General features: G+C 33.5%; 3 protein-coding genes across 5 annotated transcripts; all 3 read right to left on the bottom strand.

The window, feature by feature from the left end:
• Positions 1-2021: 2021 nt before the first annotated feature.
• Positions 2022-4650, bottom strand: LOC128683223 (uncharacterized). Its single transcript, XM_053768614.1, has 3 exons — positions 4633-4650; positions 4110-4162; positions 2022-2352 (listed from the first exon to the last, which is right to left on the bottom strand). Exons 1-3 carry the CDS (start codon positions 4648-4650, stop codon positions 2022-2024), a joined length of 402 nt encoding a protein of 133 aa, XP_053624589.1.
• On the bottom strand, positions 2218-10597 carry LOC128683266 (uncharacterized). 2 transcript variants are annotated; one of them, XM_053768701.1, is made up of 5 exons: positions 9499-10597; positions 8920-9420; positions 8385-8514; positions 4110-4162; positions 2282-2352 (listed from the first exon to the last, which is right to left on the bottom strand). In XM_053768701.1, the coding sequence occupies exons 1-3, from the start codon at positions 10543-10545 to the stop codon at positions 8443-8445; spliced, it is 1620 nt and encodes a 539-aa protein (XP_053624676.1). In that variant the 5' UTR covers positions 10546-10597; the 3' UTR covers positions 2282-2352; positions 4110-4162; positions 8385-8442. The 2 variants fall into 2 exon arrangements, with proteins under 2 accessions (XP_053624677.1, XP_053624676.1); XM_053768702.1 differs by lacking the exon at positions 4110-4162 and having other exon boundaries at positions 2218-2352.
• A 992-nt stretch (positions 10598-11589) lies between these two features.
• On the bottom strand, positions 11590-16177 carry LOC128683022 (uncharacterized). Of its 2 annotated transcripts, none has more exons than XM_053768175.1 (3): positions 15981-16177; positions 12704-12774; positions 11590-12132 (listed from the first exon to the last, which is right to left on the bottom strand). In XM_053768175.1, the coding sequence occupies exons 1-3, from the start codon at positions 16002-16004 to the stop codon at positions 11736-11738; spliced, it is 492 nt and encodes a 163-aa protein (XP_053624150.1). In that variant the 5' UTR covers positions 16005-16177; the 3' UTR covers positions 11590-11735. The 2 variants fall into 2 exon arrangements, with proteins under 2 accessions (XP_053624150.1, XP_053624151.1); XM_053768176.1 differs by having other exon boundaries at positions 11593-12129.
• Between the last annotated feature and the right edge of the window lie 1128 nt (positions 16178-17305).

The following is a 17305-nucleotide window of genomic DNA, read 5'->3' as shown; positions in this document are numbered from 1 at the left end:
TGTATGTTTTTTTCCGTACTCTGCTATATATTGGCATAATTTCTAGAAGTAATTAAGCGTTGAGATGTCATAATAAATACTACTCATAGTTCACTAATAAATAAACTTAACTCGCACTCTTAAAATGTTTAGGATCATTAGGAAATTAAGAAAATATGAAGAAAATAAGTAGGCGATTTATTTACTAAAAATAAAAATTAAAAAAAAATTCAATAAATGGTAATAAAAGTTAAGCCACAGGCAATGGTTAGTAAGACATAACGGTATCGATATAAAAGTAAACAAATCTGAAGCTATCATCGCTGGCGTCTAATAAATATGCCTCGTAGGCGTTACAACGCGCCCGTAAATATTTCAACGTGTAAACGGGGCCCATTAAAATTTAATTATCCGTTCCATTTGGATTTATTGATTTCCATAAGGAAACATTCCTCATGGTGGTCACCGGGCCCTTGAACCGAGAACTATTTAGTGGTATATGTATCTCGGAGCCTCATTGATTGGAGTAAATTTATTGATTTGGCTCTTCTATATCGCCCATGCTCTTCGTAGATTGTACTTTAGAGTTCAAAGAACTGTTAAGTGTCTCAGAAATGAAACGTGCTTAATTAATTACGCAATGTTATGTTTAAATACATAAGTAACTTAAAATTGATTTTGTGTTTAAAATACTTCTTGAATGTGCAACTTTTAATATTTTTTAAATTTACGTCACACTTTTATTCTTTGAAAGTATCTAGGTATATGATATCTTCTTTTTCTTCACCACTTCGCACGGTTTTGAACAGATGGATATAATTCATATAAGAGATATTCTTCGGAGACATTAATCTTATATCAGAAATAGTACAGGAAACGATGTCAACAGCGGCCTCTTTAGTGAAGTTGTGATTATGGCGCCAGGATCTCATTGTGGTGTGCCCACTTATACTCAGCCGTAGAACACCAGAGTTCCGATAAGAGTAGTTATCCAAAGCAGCTTGCCTTACAGTTTTTTTTTTTTTCAACCTAGCAAATTCGTCTGTGTTAAATTTAAAGTTCTAGGTAGTGTAGATGAAAAGTGTGCACGATTTTAAGTTAACAGTAAAAACCACGTCTAATGGCGATATTAACGTGATGAGTGTTTAGTAATTTACCTATGTTTTAGGTGCAAAATATAATTGTTTACTGAAAATAATAGTTTACTGAAAAACTAAAAATAAAAAGACGAGAGTGCATTAAATCACTTTATTAAAAAACAATAAATAAGCAGGCGCTAATATCTTTCAGTTCACATGCGTTCGCTCATGCCTACTCCAATTCGCCCAGCAAATGTATCTTATAATTTTGTTATAAATAGGTAATATATCTTTAACTACGCTATAGAGCTATCACTAGGTACATAATCTTTACAATTGCAGTATTCTGTAATTGTATTCGTCATTTGTTATTGTAGAATAAAATATAAGATTTTTAGATGAAAGTTCATTACCTATTAACTACTCGTATTTGTTTACTAATAAAACTAATAAATTACTTATAAGAATTGTAAAAATATTTAACAATACAATTTGATTTAGCGTAAGTTATCAGATTGAAATAAGAAGGTCAATGGGAAACTAGTAAAACTACAGTTTAGTCTTTGGTATAAGGAAATGAAGAGTTCTCTTTGACACATTAAACTTTGTACAATATATCTTGAGGTTGTTCAGATTAGTGCTTCTTGTTATATACCACTGATTTACAATTTCAAACGTCGGGATTGTATTTACAACGCCCAATGATGAGCAATAAAACTTTCTGTGTTGTTTATGGCTTTCTGAGGGTTCGGCCTCCATCATCTCTCCTGTAAAAAATTAAATAATATAACAATTACGGCTTGAGTTTTAGTAATAAATATTTTATTAACCTGTACATGTTATAACCTCGCCCCTATGTTGCCCATCTCTGTCCACATTATTGGCTTTGAAAATATGTAGTGTTTGCATAAAAATTTTGAAATTAATGAGTTATGAGAGTAATTATCAGTTATTGTAACTTACTTAATGTCTAAACAAAGGGATCAGTGGCCGCTTTGGTATCAACGGTATTTCACGGTGGAGATCCGGAAGGTCAGGCAGCGGCAAGTCCAGGGGTACATCGGGCAGGAACTCCGGGATGCCGATCCCTGGGATTGGCTGGGTGTGCTGTCCCAGAGGCGGCTCGTCGTGGAGGTGCATGTGGTGGAAGTGCTCATGCTCCTCCGACGGCGAAGTACCGTGGTCTAGGTGGTCGTGGTGAGTGTGGTGATGATGGATCGTCTTGTAAACCGTGTGCGTATGCTTTATCTTCTTAACTTTGTACGGCACGTGGATCACAACTTTTTTCGTACGCCTGGAACAAGTTGCTCTTTAGTATTCGCTTGGTGGCTTAAAGGCTAGTAATGTTTTGGGGTAGTTATTTATGGATACCTCGAAATGTTACATCATTTGCATTTCTAAAGTTGTTCAATACGAAATTATGAAATTTGCAGTAAATATTTTTATCACCATAGTTTTGTACAAAAATCATCATCGTATTGTATAGTACACCAAGTTACCAAAAAAAAAATCAAATTTTTTTTTAGAATGGGTATAGGTATGCCTAATTCTATGGTATATCCGCTTACAGCTACAGTTATATAGTTTCACAAAGCTCTTATTTAATTAACATAAATCATAATTAGAAATACTAAGCTAATTTAAATTCAATGTTCACTGGTGATCTGGGAGTATATGTTATTGAAAACAAATGGTGAAAGCTGTATCGGATAAAGAATATAGCCTACTTAATCATTAATAATTTAATAAATATGAACTCTGTTAGTATTATCTATGGAGAATATCATTAAGCTATCTATAATCGTATGCATAATATTATGTAAATGGAAGTAGACATAGTGAGATTAGGGCTGCCACAAGGTAAAAAGAAGTTAAAAAATAAGTTAATCGGAGACCAATGTGCGCTAAAATAGGACATTGGTCTGCGATTAACTAATTTTTTACATTGTCTCGACATAAAACAGCGATATACACGTACATTGATTAGATGGGAAGGATTCCTTATTTTAACCATGTACTTTTTCAAAAACTTTCAAACGATTACTTTATTTTACCATTACTTGCATAGTTTTGTGCTTTTACGTAAATTATAACCCTTTTATTTTTAATAAGTATTTGTGTTTACTTTTTAGCATCGAACCACTGGGGATTTTTTCTAAAACTGGTGGATTGATTAAGAAGTCAAAAAACAATGTGTAGCAGCCCTAGCGTGTGATTTACCAAGCGGCTAGCGCCGGCGCAGTGCCGCGCGCCGTTTCCGCCGCAGCCTAGTAATTTCGGCTTCCTTGTGGATGCGCGTGAGTGAAGTCCCACGGTTTCCTTGTAACTTACCTACACCGATAATTTTGACGTCACACAACACATTCATTTCAGGTAGTGAATAATAAAATAATTTTGAATTACTCCGAAACCCATAAAATAGATTGGATTAGGATCAAGAAGGTGATTTTACAAACATTTGAATTTCCAGAAATATATTATTATATTAGAATTAAAATAGTGAAAATTTATTATATTAATAATTAAAATAATGAGAATAAATAACTACTAAGTAAGTACTTAAAATAATAGAAACAATAAGAATGCAAGGGGTGTGTAACTTACAAGTATATTTTAAGTATTGCGTGATGTGAAGTATGATTTATTGATGAAATAGCAAGTTATTCAACCACATGCAACAGCAAGAATATATGAATAAAAATGGAACGCTCTTCACGCTATTGGTACCATCATGTTGATACACTAGTAATGTAAATGTAATGTGTTCTTTCCGGAATGTATTTAACTACCAGGGTAGGTTACATAGGCAGATTAGATTAACATATTATTAAGGCAGTTCTCAGTACTCAGGTTCTGCAATGGTCCAGATAGATTCTGTGGACTATTGCCTAAATTTGCGTTACCAATTAATCTTCACCACATAAAGGGGTCTAGGGAGCTGAATGAAATGGTCAAATTATAGGAGGACCAACCAACGTGTTGTGTTTGTCTTCAAACAGAAAATAAATAAATAGATAAGTTAATATATACACGTATAAACTAGATACATACCCATCTGCATGCGCGAATAAAAACAAAAAGAGCGCGGCCAACGAAAATAGAAGCTGAAAATAAATATGCTATTAGAAAAGCTTCATATGTTTACTAAGTATTGAGGTACATAAAGCTGTATTACTTCATTTTAATTAATTGAAATTCAAACATATCAATATTTTAAAGCAAATCATTATGCATAATGATTTAAGACGAAAATATTTAGAAGATATTACCTAATTTTGATGCTTGTTCTCTGCAAAATAATAGCATTCTTGTCAGATTTTATCAATTTTATACGTTATTTATCAATAACGATCACTTCTAATAAATGACTCTATACTCTATACTCTATACTCTATACTCTCTGATTTAATGACGTTTTTCAGATTTCTGAAAATTACTTTTCGCTGCTGCATATTGCAAAGAATATTATACTATTCAATCACACAAGTAACAACATAATTTATATTATTTTTACAAAAACAAATATAAACTCATTAATAATAATTGTTATTTGAATTTGCGTACAAAAACTCACCACCGCTCGACAATCCATAATCGTATATATTGTTGCTAGTATGTAATGTAGTGAAAATCACAGAACGACATGTGTTAAGTGAGGGCGCAAAAAGCGTACGCGCGTGGAAAAGCGTGCGAACCAAGTGTGCAGCCGATAATGAATTCCGGAAAATCGGGTAAAATGCACTTTTCTTGATGCGTTCACGGCTGCGCTTACACTGACAATGAAAGTAAATAGGCCTTTCGTACTTATATATGACACATTAATGCATGTGCGAACATCCCGAGCTCGAGATGCAAGTCTCATGCATCTGTCCCGTTTCAGAAGACTGGTTCTTTTCTGCTCTCTTTCAGTAGAAACGTTGCGATTTTTCTAGATCATTGCTCGTATGTAACGTGTTAAATGCACTAATTAATTATCACGATTCGAATAAATAAGTGCTATTACATCTTACTTGAAAAGCTCGATTTAACTGAAACTTATTTAACTACCGAACTCCAAAGTTTTGAATTAAGTGCTTTTGAGTTGCTTACTCATTAAGCTTTGGAAGTTTATAAATAGATAGTAGTAATAAGTAAGTATTTACTTTCTTATTTGAAATTTGATAAATAGTAGTAGTACTTAAAGTAAGCAAGTTCGAATTACATCTGTCGCTATTCAGGAAGGTAAAATTTATGTGATGTTTGTCTTAGATTTAAGAATATTAATAGAATGACTTAATAAATACTACATTAAAATTTACTTACCTACCCACCTAAGTGGGTATGAAGAGCAGTCTCTTTAATTAAAAAGAATTTAAGTAATGTAAAAGACTGTTGACTGTTGTTCTTTTTTTTGAAAATATTGGGTTTTGTTAGGTATCTATAAATAAAGATATTACGCTGTAGACACTGTTTTTGTTAATATTAAGTACCTATTCATCTAATACAGTGCTGATAATTGGTTCTCTCGATACTATTGATTAGTTAGGATCGTGCTAATAAATGGAGACAGGGTCCTTTTATTCTCGCGCATAAATAAAGTATGGATGAAGCGAAACTATTTTTTGAAATAAAAATCTCTTATTTAATACTGAATCAAGAAAACTCATCATTAAATGAGTGTTTTTCAATTTGATATACGGATTTTGATTTGAGCTATCTCTTACAGTGCTGATAATTGGCTACTTCACCCTACTTAATTAAGCTCGTAAGCAGTTGTTCGTCTTTTTTATCTCCATAGGTGCGTACATTAAATATAGTGATATAAATTCATCTTAGCTATATGTATTTCATGAAATTCGGTCAAATAATTCTAAAGCAGTGGATTTTCGCCTTTTTTATAGTTCGCCACTTTTGTTGAAGAGAGATATATAATTATAGTTTCATGTCAGTGGTTCTTTGTACACAATATTTATAATACTTGATACTTCATTATGTAGGTATAATAATATCAAAATGGGTGTTCAATCGTTCAACAAATTGATCAGAAATTTGCTTAAATTTATGAATGATCCATTTCCATTATCTTCTTATGCAAATACTTTATAAGCTGTCAATCGATTTAATGCAACTGTTGCGAAAAAATATCTGAGCAATTTTTCACGCTTGTTTTTCGCTGCGTAATTTGAGTGGTAGATCGAATTATGGTAAAAAAAACCATTAAATTATTCGTTAAGAATTCCGTAACTTGAAAAAGTCGATCACAAAGTGTTTATTTCGTCAAAGTAGACCTTGACAGTCTTAAAATTATAAAGGCAAATTTTTGACATATACCTAGTGTACCTAGGCTGGGAAAATTTCCGCACACTACTGTTCTGAACTTGTGAAGGCTCAGTATGAAGGTAGAATTATGTGATGCTCTTAATGAATGCATTAAGAGCATTCAAACTCAAGAATATTCATCCAAATTTACCGAGATAAATAATGTATAATAATAAGGGACCTTTCATCAGGGAAAGTACTATTATCGTGGAATTTTTTGTAGGAATATTTTTTGTATGTAAATTTTATGAGTTAATAAATAATTTAAAACTGTAGGCACATTAAACTAGAGATATGCTGTACTCATTATAGGTAAAGTATCTCGAAAAGTCCATTGCCTATTTACTGTGTTGAAATTATATAAGATTTATATTGAGCAAAGAACGTGCACGAATGCGGATGTAATTCCTGTGAATTGGTGCATTTTGTTAATTTACGTACCGTAAAACTTCGTACTTACATATGTACTTAATTCATAGTTTGTTTTTTTAATTTCATTTAATATTTAGTAGACTTAAATCGGAGTTATAGTTATGTAATAGACATCCACCCACAATGTAACCGACGTCGTTGATTATAATTTACCATAAAAATAAATTATAATCAGTAGATAACAGAAGGGTGCACCTAAATATTGTGTCGTTTCGGCGTCACATCATAGGTACTAGGCAACGGCCAGATTGCTCCTTCGTCTTCCGTTGTTTTGACGTCCGTCGACGAATTGTGTGGAGGTTTGAAGAGCGTTGACGCACGTCAATGTTCAAACCTGTGGTAACAACGGAGCAGCGAACTGCTTAGTCGACGCAACGGAGCAATGAAGTCGGACCCTTACACGTCACCTTTGTCAATCGCAGCGAGCGCCGGCGCAGTGAAACTGTTGCATTGTGAGTGAAAGATGTTACATTGTCATTACAGGCTCATTTGTCCGCCAGTGTCGATCATAAGATAAATATGAAAGTTAAGATCAGTTCTCATTGTTTTTGCTCTGTTCACACGGTGCTATTACGAGGTTATTACATACGATGAATTTGCATAACTGAGACTGACTTGATATGTTTATTGGTTAGGTATGATTGGTTTGATATGTCCAGTTCTTAGTATCATTATCTGCCTACCTATAACAAAAGTTCCAGAAGTACTCTCCGAATCGCGACATTAAAATTAAATTGTGTCCTATTCAAATACGATCGCATAAATGTTATTGTCTGCAAAAGAAAGGACTGCTTGTCTCGGTTTAATCCACATTGATCTACCTATGCTGATTACACACTAGCTTTCATAATACTCGGCAATCCAGTATTTCCTATATTCTGTGTAATCGAATACGAATAGAACTTTGTAAATTTAAAATTCGATCCTTCTAGAATACCTTACCTAACATACCTACTTATACTTAATCAATACATATAATAAAACAGTAGAAAAAATTTGTACATTGAATAAATTTATATAAAAATAAAATTACGCGATAGGAGTCACAGCAAAAGAGTAAGAATTTGAAAACAAAAAAATTGTCTGTGCATGTTGTCTGTCTGTTTGTACACGCTAATCTTCGGAACTACTGGACGGATTTGAATTAAACTTTTTTTGTTATATAACTATTAAGCCTGGGCAACATATAGGGTATAAATTATTTTGTAAACTGGAACGCCAGATGGAGAACAATGATAGTACAGCTAAACTATAGGAAATATTGAAATGATGCCTTAACATAAGTTATTCAGCCTGATGAGCATTTTTTATTGAGATATAAAAATTGAAGAAAAGAAACACCTGATATAGACCCATGATGGTAGCTAAACTATAGGGAATATAGAAATGATGACTTAATAAAAATTATTCAGTCTGATGAGCTTTTTTTTGTAGAGGTATAAAAATCGAAGATCTGGAACACCTGAAGAAGAGTCTTAATAGTTTAGCTAAACTATAGAAAGTATATTTTTTCAGTCTGATAGCATCTTCTGTAAGTATAGGTATCGTTACATTTGTCTGTATAATTAAATTTCTCTAATAGTTTTGACTCCTTACCAAAAATTATTCGGCCACGCGAACGAAGTCGCAGGCATCAGCTAGTTATAAATAAGTATCAATGTATTATCACCGGCACTCTCTTTGACAATTTGTTTCTGTTCGCTTTCTTGTTCTTTGTGGACCCGGGCTGAAATTTGAAATCCCTAAATAGGTACCTACTTCGACAAATTCTAAATCCGACTAAAATTGTACATGCGAAAGTAAGTTTGATTATTTTTATTTTTAAGAAGTATAAGGGCATAGGGTAATTTTCATGCCTGAAAAAAACACGACACACGAGTGAAATCACAGATGAAAGCAACAGTAACTTAATTGCAAGATCTTGTAGGTACATTATTAGATAGTTCTAATACCACAATTTTAGGCTACATTAAGCCACTGCTAATAAGCCTATAGATGGGCCTCTCTTTTTTCGAGTATAGAAGAATACAGACACTAAAACCAATTTAATAACGATGCCTAAAATGGACCTGAACATCGATTTTTCTTACACAATTTATTATTATGGTAATAGCGAACGAATTAAACTTACGCGATCTTGAAAATGTTTCCACAGGCCATATCGCAGCTCCCAATCCTCTAGAAAAAGCGTGGGTTTGTTCCAAGTGATGTGATGGTGAGCGATATTGTAGTACTGCTGCAGCGGGGGATTCAACTGTGGGGCCTCTTTGGCCCGTCGAGATATCACCTGGTTTATATACCGGTACAACGTCGGAGCCTTATGTACCCAACATATCAGTGACATTATTGAAATAACAATCGCATGCATCCAGTAACGGTAAGTAGCCGCTAAATTTTCGCAATTAAGAGCGATGTCCTGAATCGACATCCCCATCCATGCCGCAGCTGCCGCTGTTAAACCACAAGGGACTTCCAATACGAGGCAACATATTACGGAAAAGATCGCCTTAACATTGTCGATAGTATAGCCGTGTAGTCTCATTGCTTTGAGAAGATACTCGTGCATCTTTTCTCTGAACTGCCGCACAAATGCTTTGTCTCCACTGTCGTAATCTCCAACAATTAATCGCACCTAATAATATTTATTACAAAAGATATAATTAGAAATGTACGTTCAAATTATAGATAAAAATATTATAAATATGCATACCTGTGAAAAATCGTAATACAAAGTGGGTACATTTAAGTAGCACCCATTTTTATGGCGATCTAAAACTTTTTCCAAAATTCGACAACCTACTAAACTGTATAGTCTATTGTTTGACCCAACCAAATCGGCTAAAATGTGATAAAACAGATCCTCCTGGAAGGTCTCGATGTAAGGCCCTACTTTATACAATTCCGTTGCATACGTTACGAGCGTCGAGAATTCCAATACATCTTCATCATTCATATTGACCAAGGAAAACCATTTCAACATAGTGCTAATAATCATCAGCCTGTGTTGGTTCTCCACTCTCTCGAATATTCGCCGAAGACATACTTCGAAACCCTTGCGCAAATACGTGTACGCTTCGACTTTGTTGTCGCTCTTGGTTATACTCTGAGAGAAAAAGTCTAAGAGACGTGTAATAAATGGTAACAGCTTTTGTTTGTCTATAATCCAATTTTCGCTATTTAGCAATTCATATAAAACTCGCATACGATGCCTGGCTGACTTGGTATCCCTAAATAATGTATAATGAATGTCAGTTAGCATTAGATTAAAAAGTACCGTTTTCCCACCATTGAAATAAAGAACCACTTCCAAAACTTGCCTGACAAAGCTCTCAAAAGGCCACAAATTTACGAAGCCGAAGAAATGAAGAGTAATTTTAATCGTCTTCTCGTTGTGCTCCGGCTGAAGGTATGAATTGGAGACTTGGAAAGCATGCTCTGCTTTATGAAAAAGTTTCTGTCCACACCAGTACCAATATCTTGAGGATAATTTGCTTAATTTTAGACGCATTCCAAAGTAGTAAAGGACGGTCAGGGAGCACAAGAGCAGTTCCTCGAATTCAGAGTCTTGCAGATTCTGACGGGTGGTTTTCCTTAAGATCCAATTGAGGTTATTGACGGCCATAACTTTGCTTTCATGATACGCAGAGTTCAAGTCGATAGGCATATAATAATGGTGCAGTTCGTTAATCTTAGCCTGCAAATCTGGTCCTTGTAAGGCATTGCTTACATTTGATTTAAATAAATTACGTATATTCATTATATAGATATTAAAAACATAGAAATACTTATTTGATGATAATATAATTACCTATTCCTTCCTATTAAATAATAATAAACATCATATTTGACAATTATTTTATTTTAAAAATCTATAGTCTATACTCATGGATTTAATAAGAACTTCGAACTAATTCCATGTCGATGTTACAAAAGCATTTTTTTAGCCATCAATATAGCACAGACATAAAAACATCATTATTTTTTATTAAGTTTTTACAAAAAATCTACGGATTTCCAGATTTTCATAGTAGTATCAAAAGTATATATCCTCTTTATTCTGCGCGCGTTTTTTTTATCACAGACCATTTTTTTATTGATCTATGGTCAATGCTGCCAAAGAGTTCTAGTACTCGTAATTGAGATCAAGGGAAACCCGATTTCGTAAAATATGAAATATAAATAAAATATTAAATTAATATACATTTCTTAAAGTATCGTACGTTGTTTTGATATAAGTTCAAGAATTTAATTTATTTGAATTTGAAGGTACTGACTAGATAATACCTTATGTCTAAAAGTATATAAGTGCGTATGTAATAAGTTTTCGACGGCGGCAAAAACAGTGCCGCAAACGACTCAAAGGTTTATAGGTAGGTCCGGTCTGTCAAATGCGAAAGTAAATATAGGTCCGCGGCACAGAAAGTAACTACTAAAGTAGGTATTCGCGTCTAAGAGTTGAATGTGCGATTTTATTAGAGCGTAAAATAAAATCTCATTATTTTATTTGTATGATTAGATCGTCGGTGCTAGAGTTATATCGAAACACAATGAAAGTGCTTGCGTAACGCCACTTCCCGAGTCCACCTTGAGCACCGTAGATACTATCGCAGAAAAGTCATCGATAGTTTTCAGTATGGTCATCAATTTTAATTATATATTTAAAAAAGAAATAAAATGTTATTTATATATTTTGTAAGTAGTATGATGAAAAGCTTTGATACATATTCAAAAGAAATAAGCCAACGTATATTTATAAGTTGCTAAAGCAATGAAATTGAAAAAAAAAATGCATTTGTATTCTAAATCACTTTATTAAAAATAAACTTACATGTTTATTCTTAAATTTATCAGTCTTTAATATAAATAAAATGGAGAGAAATAAATTACACTCAAAATGAATCCGATTCATTGGGGACTGGGGATGTCAAAATATAAATAATTTTTATGTTAAGGTTTAGGGGCCAACTTGTTGTCCGCCGCGACTGTCACCTGTTGCGGGACGTACGTGGACTGAGTGTAAGTTTGCGCCAGGTATGGCCCGGGGCCAACTTGCTCCTGCAGCTTCTCGGCCTCCTCGGGGGCAACTGGGCACATGCAAGGGACTAGCTGCACGTGCTGCAGGGAAACAGGAGTCAGACTAGCCCCTGCCGGCACGGATATCGGAATGGGCGCCATACTCTGTTGTATCGGCACCTCAGGTTGACTATATTGCGGGTGGGAAGCCTGTATTTGGTAGACTTTGCGTGATTCGTAGGGCGAGTACACGTATTGCTGGTACCGGTAAGACGATGGTATATTTGGTGACATCGGTTGTACCCAGGGTTTCTGTGCCGTCGACTGCCTGCTGGAACAAGGACGTATGTTCAATGACACTTATAAAACAAAACGTATTTGAATTCAAGTATTATTTAGGTATAGGAAGACGCGAGCGTAGCCTTTAGGGTTCTATCACCACCGCCGGAGGAAATTTTAACTACCTACTAGTATGTTTTTATTGACTGCAATCGAGACTCTTTAATTATGTGATGGATTCAAAATGTATCCTTTGGAGATAATATCAGTATCGATCATTTTATTCTCATTTTGTATATATACTAACACCATATTATGTTAAATAGATACAAGTAGTAGTTAGCTGCAAATTACTAACCACCGCGCTATAAATAAGATCTATGATAACATTTACCCGCTGGTCTGCTCAATCTAGATAAAGCTTGTCAAAGGAGAATGTCTCAGTTACATAATAATACAGTGAACCAAAAATAAAAGGCTTAAGTGTAAAATTAATAACAATTACAATAATGAAAACTCGCCAAATCTTTAAATTATTTCGCTTCGCTGAATAATTATAGTATGACTTGCCATCCCGATATTTAAGGGCGTGTTTTAAAAGAAGAAAACTCTTGATAACTTACGAGTCTGAGCCCCACTTCAAGAAAAATCCTTCCGATGTCGTCACCATCACCAACCCAAGCACCAGGCACATCTGAAACCAAATAAAATATCATTAAAAATTTTACAAAACAGCGAAATCATGATGATGCGGTATTGTTTGAAGAATAACAGATTTCGGTAAAATTTAAAACCAAATAATATTAGAGTGATCATTAGATCTATACCTTAAAATACAAAGTACTTATTTAAAATACGAACTTATTTATAAATACGAAAGTCTGTCGATTTGAATTTTTGCAGGCAGATTCTTTCTTTAAATCACCCATAACTAATAAAGAGGTTTTATTATAAGTATGTATAGTATATGTATTTACTCCTTTACGCAAAACCACTGGGTGGATTTTTATGACGTTTGGTACATACTTACCAACACGAGGAGATTATATAAACTAGAATATCATTACATAAAATTACATAGTAAAAATATATTTAAAATATTTCTTTGTATAACAGGAATGAGAGGTGGATGATACAAAATAGGTAATATCGGAATGAAATATATGAAACGATAAATTTATGTGGGCGAAACGGAAAGTTAATATCCAATAAGGAAGTACCTACCTACAGTTCTCTCGTACGTGTCTTCAGAAAACAAGAAGGTACTAAACCGCAGTACTGCGGCCAAATTATATCATTACTCAATGTAACGTTTTGTATCCGTGGTTATTACGGTAATAGCACACACGTAATACTAAGTGTCAAATAAGAGCAAAACTGCGTCTAAAAGAGCAAAATTTACCACGGAATGCGGATGGTATTAAGTTATATGAAAAATGACAGTAATTGATAAATACCTTATATCATAAAAGTACAACAAAAAAACACAAAAATATTTAATCATCAACGGCGTTCATTCATTTATGAATGATGTACGTATATGTATATGTACCCAAAGATTTAGAAAGAACCTCGCGCGGACATTATCCCCTATGTGAACCTGTGTGAATAAACAACCTAATTTTATGTTGATAAACCGAAAACTAAACTCTTGAAAAGCAATATGAAAATAAAATTGCTTCTTTGCATTTTACTTTAAAAATCTGGCAATTTTCATAATATTTATTGCGAAAAAATATGAATTTTCGTCAACCTTCTCTTTGTATGTTACGGTATTCTGTTTATCTATGACAAGAACTAGGTTTATAACCATAGATTTGAATTGTATCTTTTTTTATAACCGTTATTTACTAATCTAACTCTTAAGTTTACCACCGATGGTCGGCTGTTTTTTTTTTACTTGGTTATTACGAATTAATTGTTTGTGTAATGTGCACTAGCACATTTTTGTGTATATTTGAATAAAAGACATATCAAAATTATGTAAGTACCTCATTTAATGTAACTAAAATAAAATACCTACTGCCTGTTATTCATAAAAAAAGTTAAAGTATACTTTAAGCCAAAGTATTATTTGTCACTATATAGATCGCACTTTACAATATTTGACATCGATAGAACGAAAGAAAACATACTTTAGATTATAGGGTTTCAACTTTTTAGTGAAAAACAGGATTAATCATTTAGGAATAAAATAGTCCTCTAACTCTTGGCTAGCGCCTAATCACATTGTCTGGAATACATGTTTATTTACACGATAAAGTACTACTTAGGTACCCTATAGACTATAGGGCCCGTAATACAACACAGTCATCCCATGAACACATAAAACTTCGCAAAGCATTGAAACACTTTTAATATTTCAGTCGCAAAGAGCACAAACATTGAACAATTTAAAACAAGAAACAAAATAAATATTATGTAAGTACTTTAGAAATAACTATTACTGTATGTACGCACTCAAAATAACAGCAGGGCATACTTATTTATATTTGTTCCCGTTTACTTATAATTAATCTATCCCATCTTTCCCAGCCAGACTGGAACAATTAATATGTAAAACGAAGAACACGCAAGGCATTAGGGTGAAGATTGATGATCATACGTGTTATTAACTAAATTTTTAACCACGTAATGATACTTTTCTCATTAGGTATCTTAGATAAACATGGATATGTCAATCAAGGATCCGTCGTAATTACAAGCTATGTTAATCAGACCGCCCTAGTTATTATTTTAACTGTAATTTAAATACCTCGTTTTCTTGTCAATCAAAGGAACTATGTAAGTACTCCACGATTTGGGTTTTTTGTAACACTGACCAATAAGCCTAGACCTTTTTTTTCTAATCTTTAAAATAGTAATGTTAATACTGATTATGGTAATTTGACTGTAATATTCAAAGATTACAAGGATCAGACTCCACGTCAAAAAGTGTACACAAATATGACTAAGCAATTATAGAATAGAATGTATTTGACAATTTTTAACCCCTACGCAAACGTAGAAGTTAAAAATTATGCATATCTGAGTCAGAATCATTCAGATTAACCGAATTTAATTAAGTTAGTATATATATACATATATATAGAACAAGTAAAAATTATTCAATGTCAGGATTTTTTATTTTTTAGTTATAGACTTTTATTATACCATAAGGAATTGATAACTATAGTTCTAGTACGATTATAGCAGAAACTAAAAACTAACTTAAAAAGAAAACTAAACTTTAATTTTAAACAAGAAATAATACTTATTGATTAAAATGAAACATCTTTCTAATTTCTTGCTATATTCGTCGTTTAAAAATATTTATTTACATATGTAGATTTTATGTTTTTTCTCCGAAACGCTCCAGTATATGCCCGATTCCCTCTTGTAATATTGCTTTGCGGATCAATATAACGCTAAATGGACAATGATTATAAGTATTTAAAATTATTTCTATTCGTAATTTTTTGATTATATTTTATCTCTATGTAAATAAAGTGCATTTATTAATTGTAATTCAGTTGAAGTAGTTAACTAAAATCCGATATAAATATATCATGTATTAGTAATTTTCTAAATTTTCAGGAACCTATGCAAAATTTGTCAAAATTCAAATCATTTATTCAGAAATTAGACTTCACAGGCACTTTTTCTCGTCAATTTTTATATTTATAAGTAGTTATTTGTTTTGAAATTATCTTGTATTTACTAAATTTTATTTCTTATATTTAAATATTGATAATGAAAATTACAGACATTGTACACTGCTCAAGACTACTTAGTTGTTGTTGTTTAAAATATCGTTTTATGATTTCAAATCACTATGTAAAGAAAATTTGTACACAATTTTTAATTAATTACATAATTATTTGCATAGGTAATAAAATTACACGCATAGGTAAAACTCACCCATCCACTTCTGTCCGGACACATTGCACTTGCCAAAGAGAACTGAACTAAAACGGTCAACGTTCACCCCCCGAGAGACCTGGCCCGATACTATGATCGTATTGGAATGGATTGGGGACCTTTACACAAAAAATGAACTTGGGTATTTGGGAACGAAGATGCGTGCACCCACTCCCGCCACAGAATGACCGATCCCTGGAGTCCAGTCGTTTTTTATACACGGTTTCTGATACATTCCGGCGGTCTCCGACCCCAACATGAGGTATAATAATAATCTTATTAACTTATCTACACTTCTATCTTTACTTAGAACGTACCGTTATATTAGTCCAATTTTAAAAGGGAGTTTCGTAGACACAGGCCACTTAAGATAATTTCACACTTATTTCTCAGCGCAGCTTAAGTGTTTTGACATGGGTTTTTAGGGATGTTCGGTTGGAACGGCTGAGACACGGTCCGATGCTCCGGTAATGGCAGTTCCTGGACATACAAACTATAGATTAGAGAGAAGTGCAGAGCGTTTGTGGGTGCTGATTTTACTATCGTCATTGATAAATTGACTTTTGATGGCATGAATTGTGGAGATACATTTGATCTTTTTATAAATGATTTGGATAAATTATGTTGTTCATATTCTCCAAAAACTAAGTGTGAAACTGTATTGAATTAAATTACCATTACATTCATGTACTTAAGCACGAAGGTACCTACACAAAATCAATATTCCTGTTCGCTCCCGTTTTGTGTTGGATGCGGCTGTCAGTCGTGGCGAATCGCCTGGACGTGTACATCACCCGCCCGATCGCTACCGACCCGAGCCCTTCCTCAATGACTTGCCATTGTGAGCCATTCGGAGCGTGAAAACTTAAACAAGCAGAGTCAACACCATTACAATGTAGTCAAACATCAATGACTGTACCAAAACCAATTTGTCAGTGTCGCGTATAATTTGAACATTTAAAACAAATTTCCGAACGTCTGACTGGCTATCTAGTATCCTAACTGACAAACCTAACTGAAACTGTCTTACCTAGGTCTAGGGAACTAAACATAGGTGTAGACTGGTAGCCCCTCTACAACACTCATCCAAAACCATGTACATATAAGTATATAAACTATATAAAATAAGCAGCGACAAATTCATGTTGTAGGCTCAAAGGCATCTGCCTTTAGGTAAATCGAATAAAATTTGACCCTGTGATAGTGATAATAAATAAGAAGATACCTACTCACACGCCGTGTATGGAAGATTGAGAACTTTGAATAGCATAAAAAGTGTTTGACGTGTTTTATGTAGAAATCAGGTAAGTTGAATATGAATACTT

Source organism: Plodia interpunctella, chromosome Z (assembly GCF_027563975.2).
Source record: "Plodia interpunctella isolate USDA-ARS_2022_Savannah chromosome Z, ilPloInte3.2, whole genome shotgun sequence".
Classification (NCBI taxonomy): Eukaryota; Metazoa; Arthropoda; class Insecta; order Lepidoptera; family Pyralidae; genus Plodia; species Plodia interpunctella.
The sequence above is the reverse complement of the archived record's forward strand: the minus strand, read 5'-3'. Positions and strand labels throughout refer to the sequence as shown.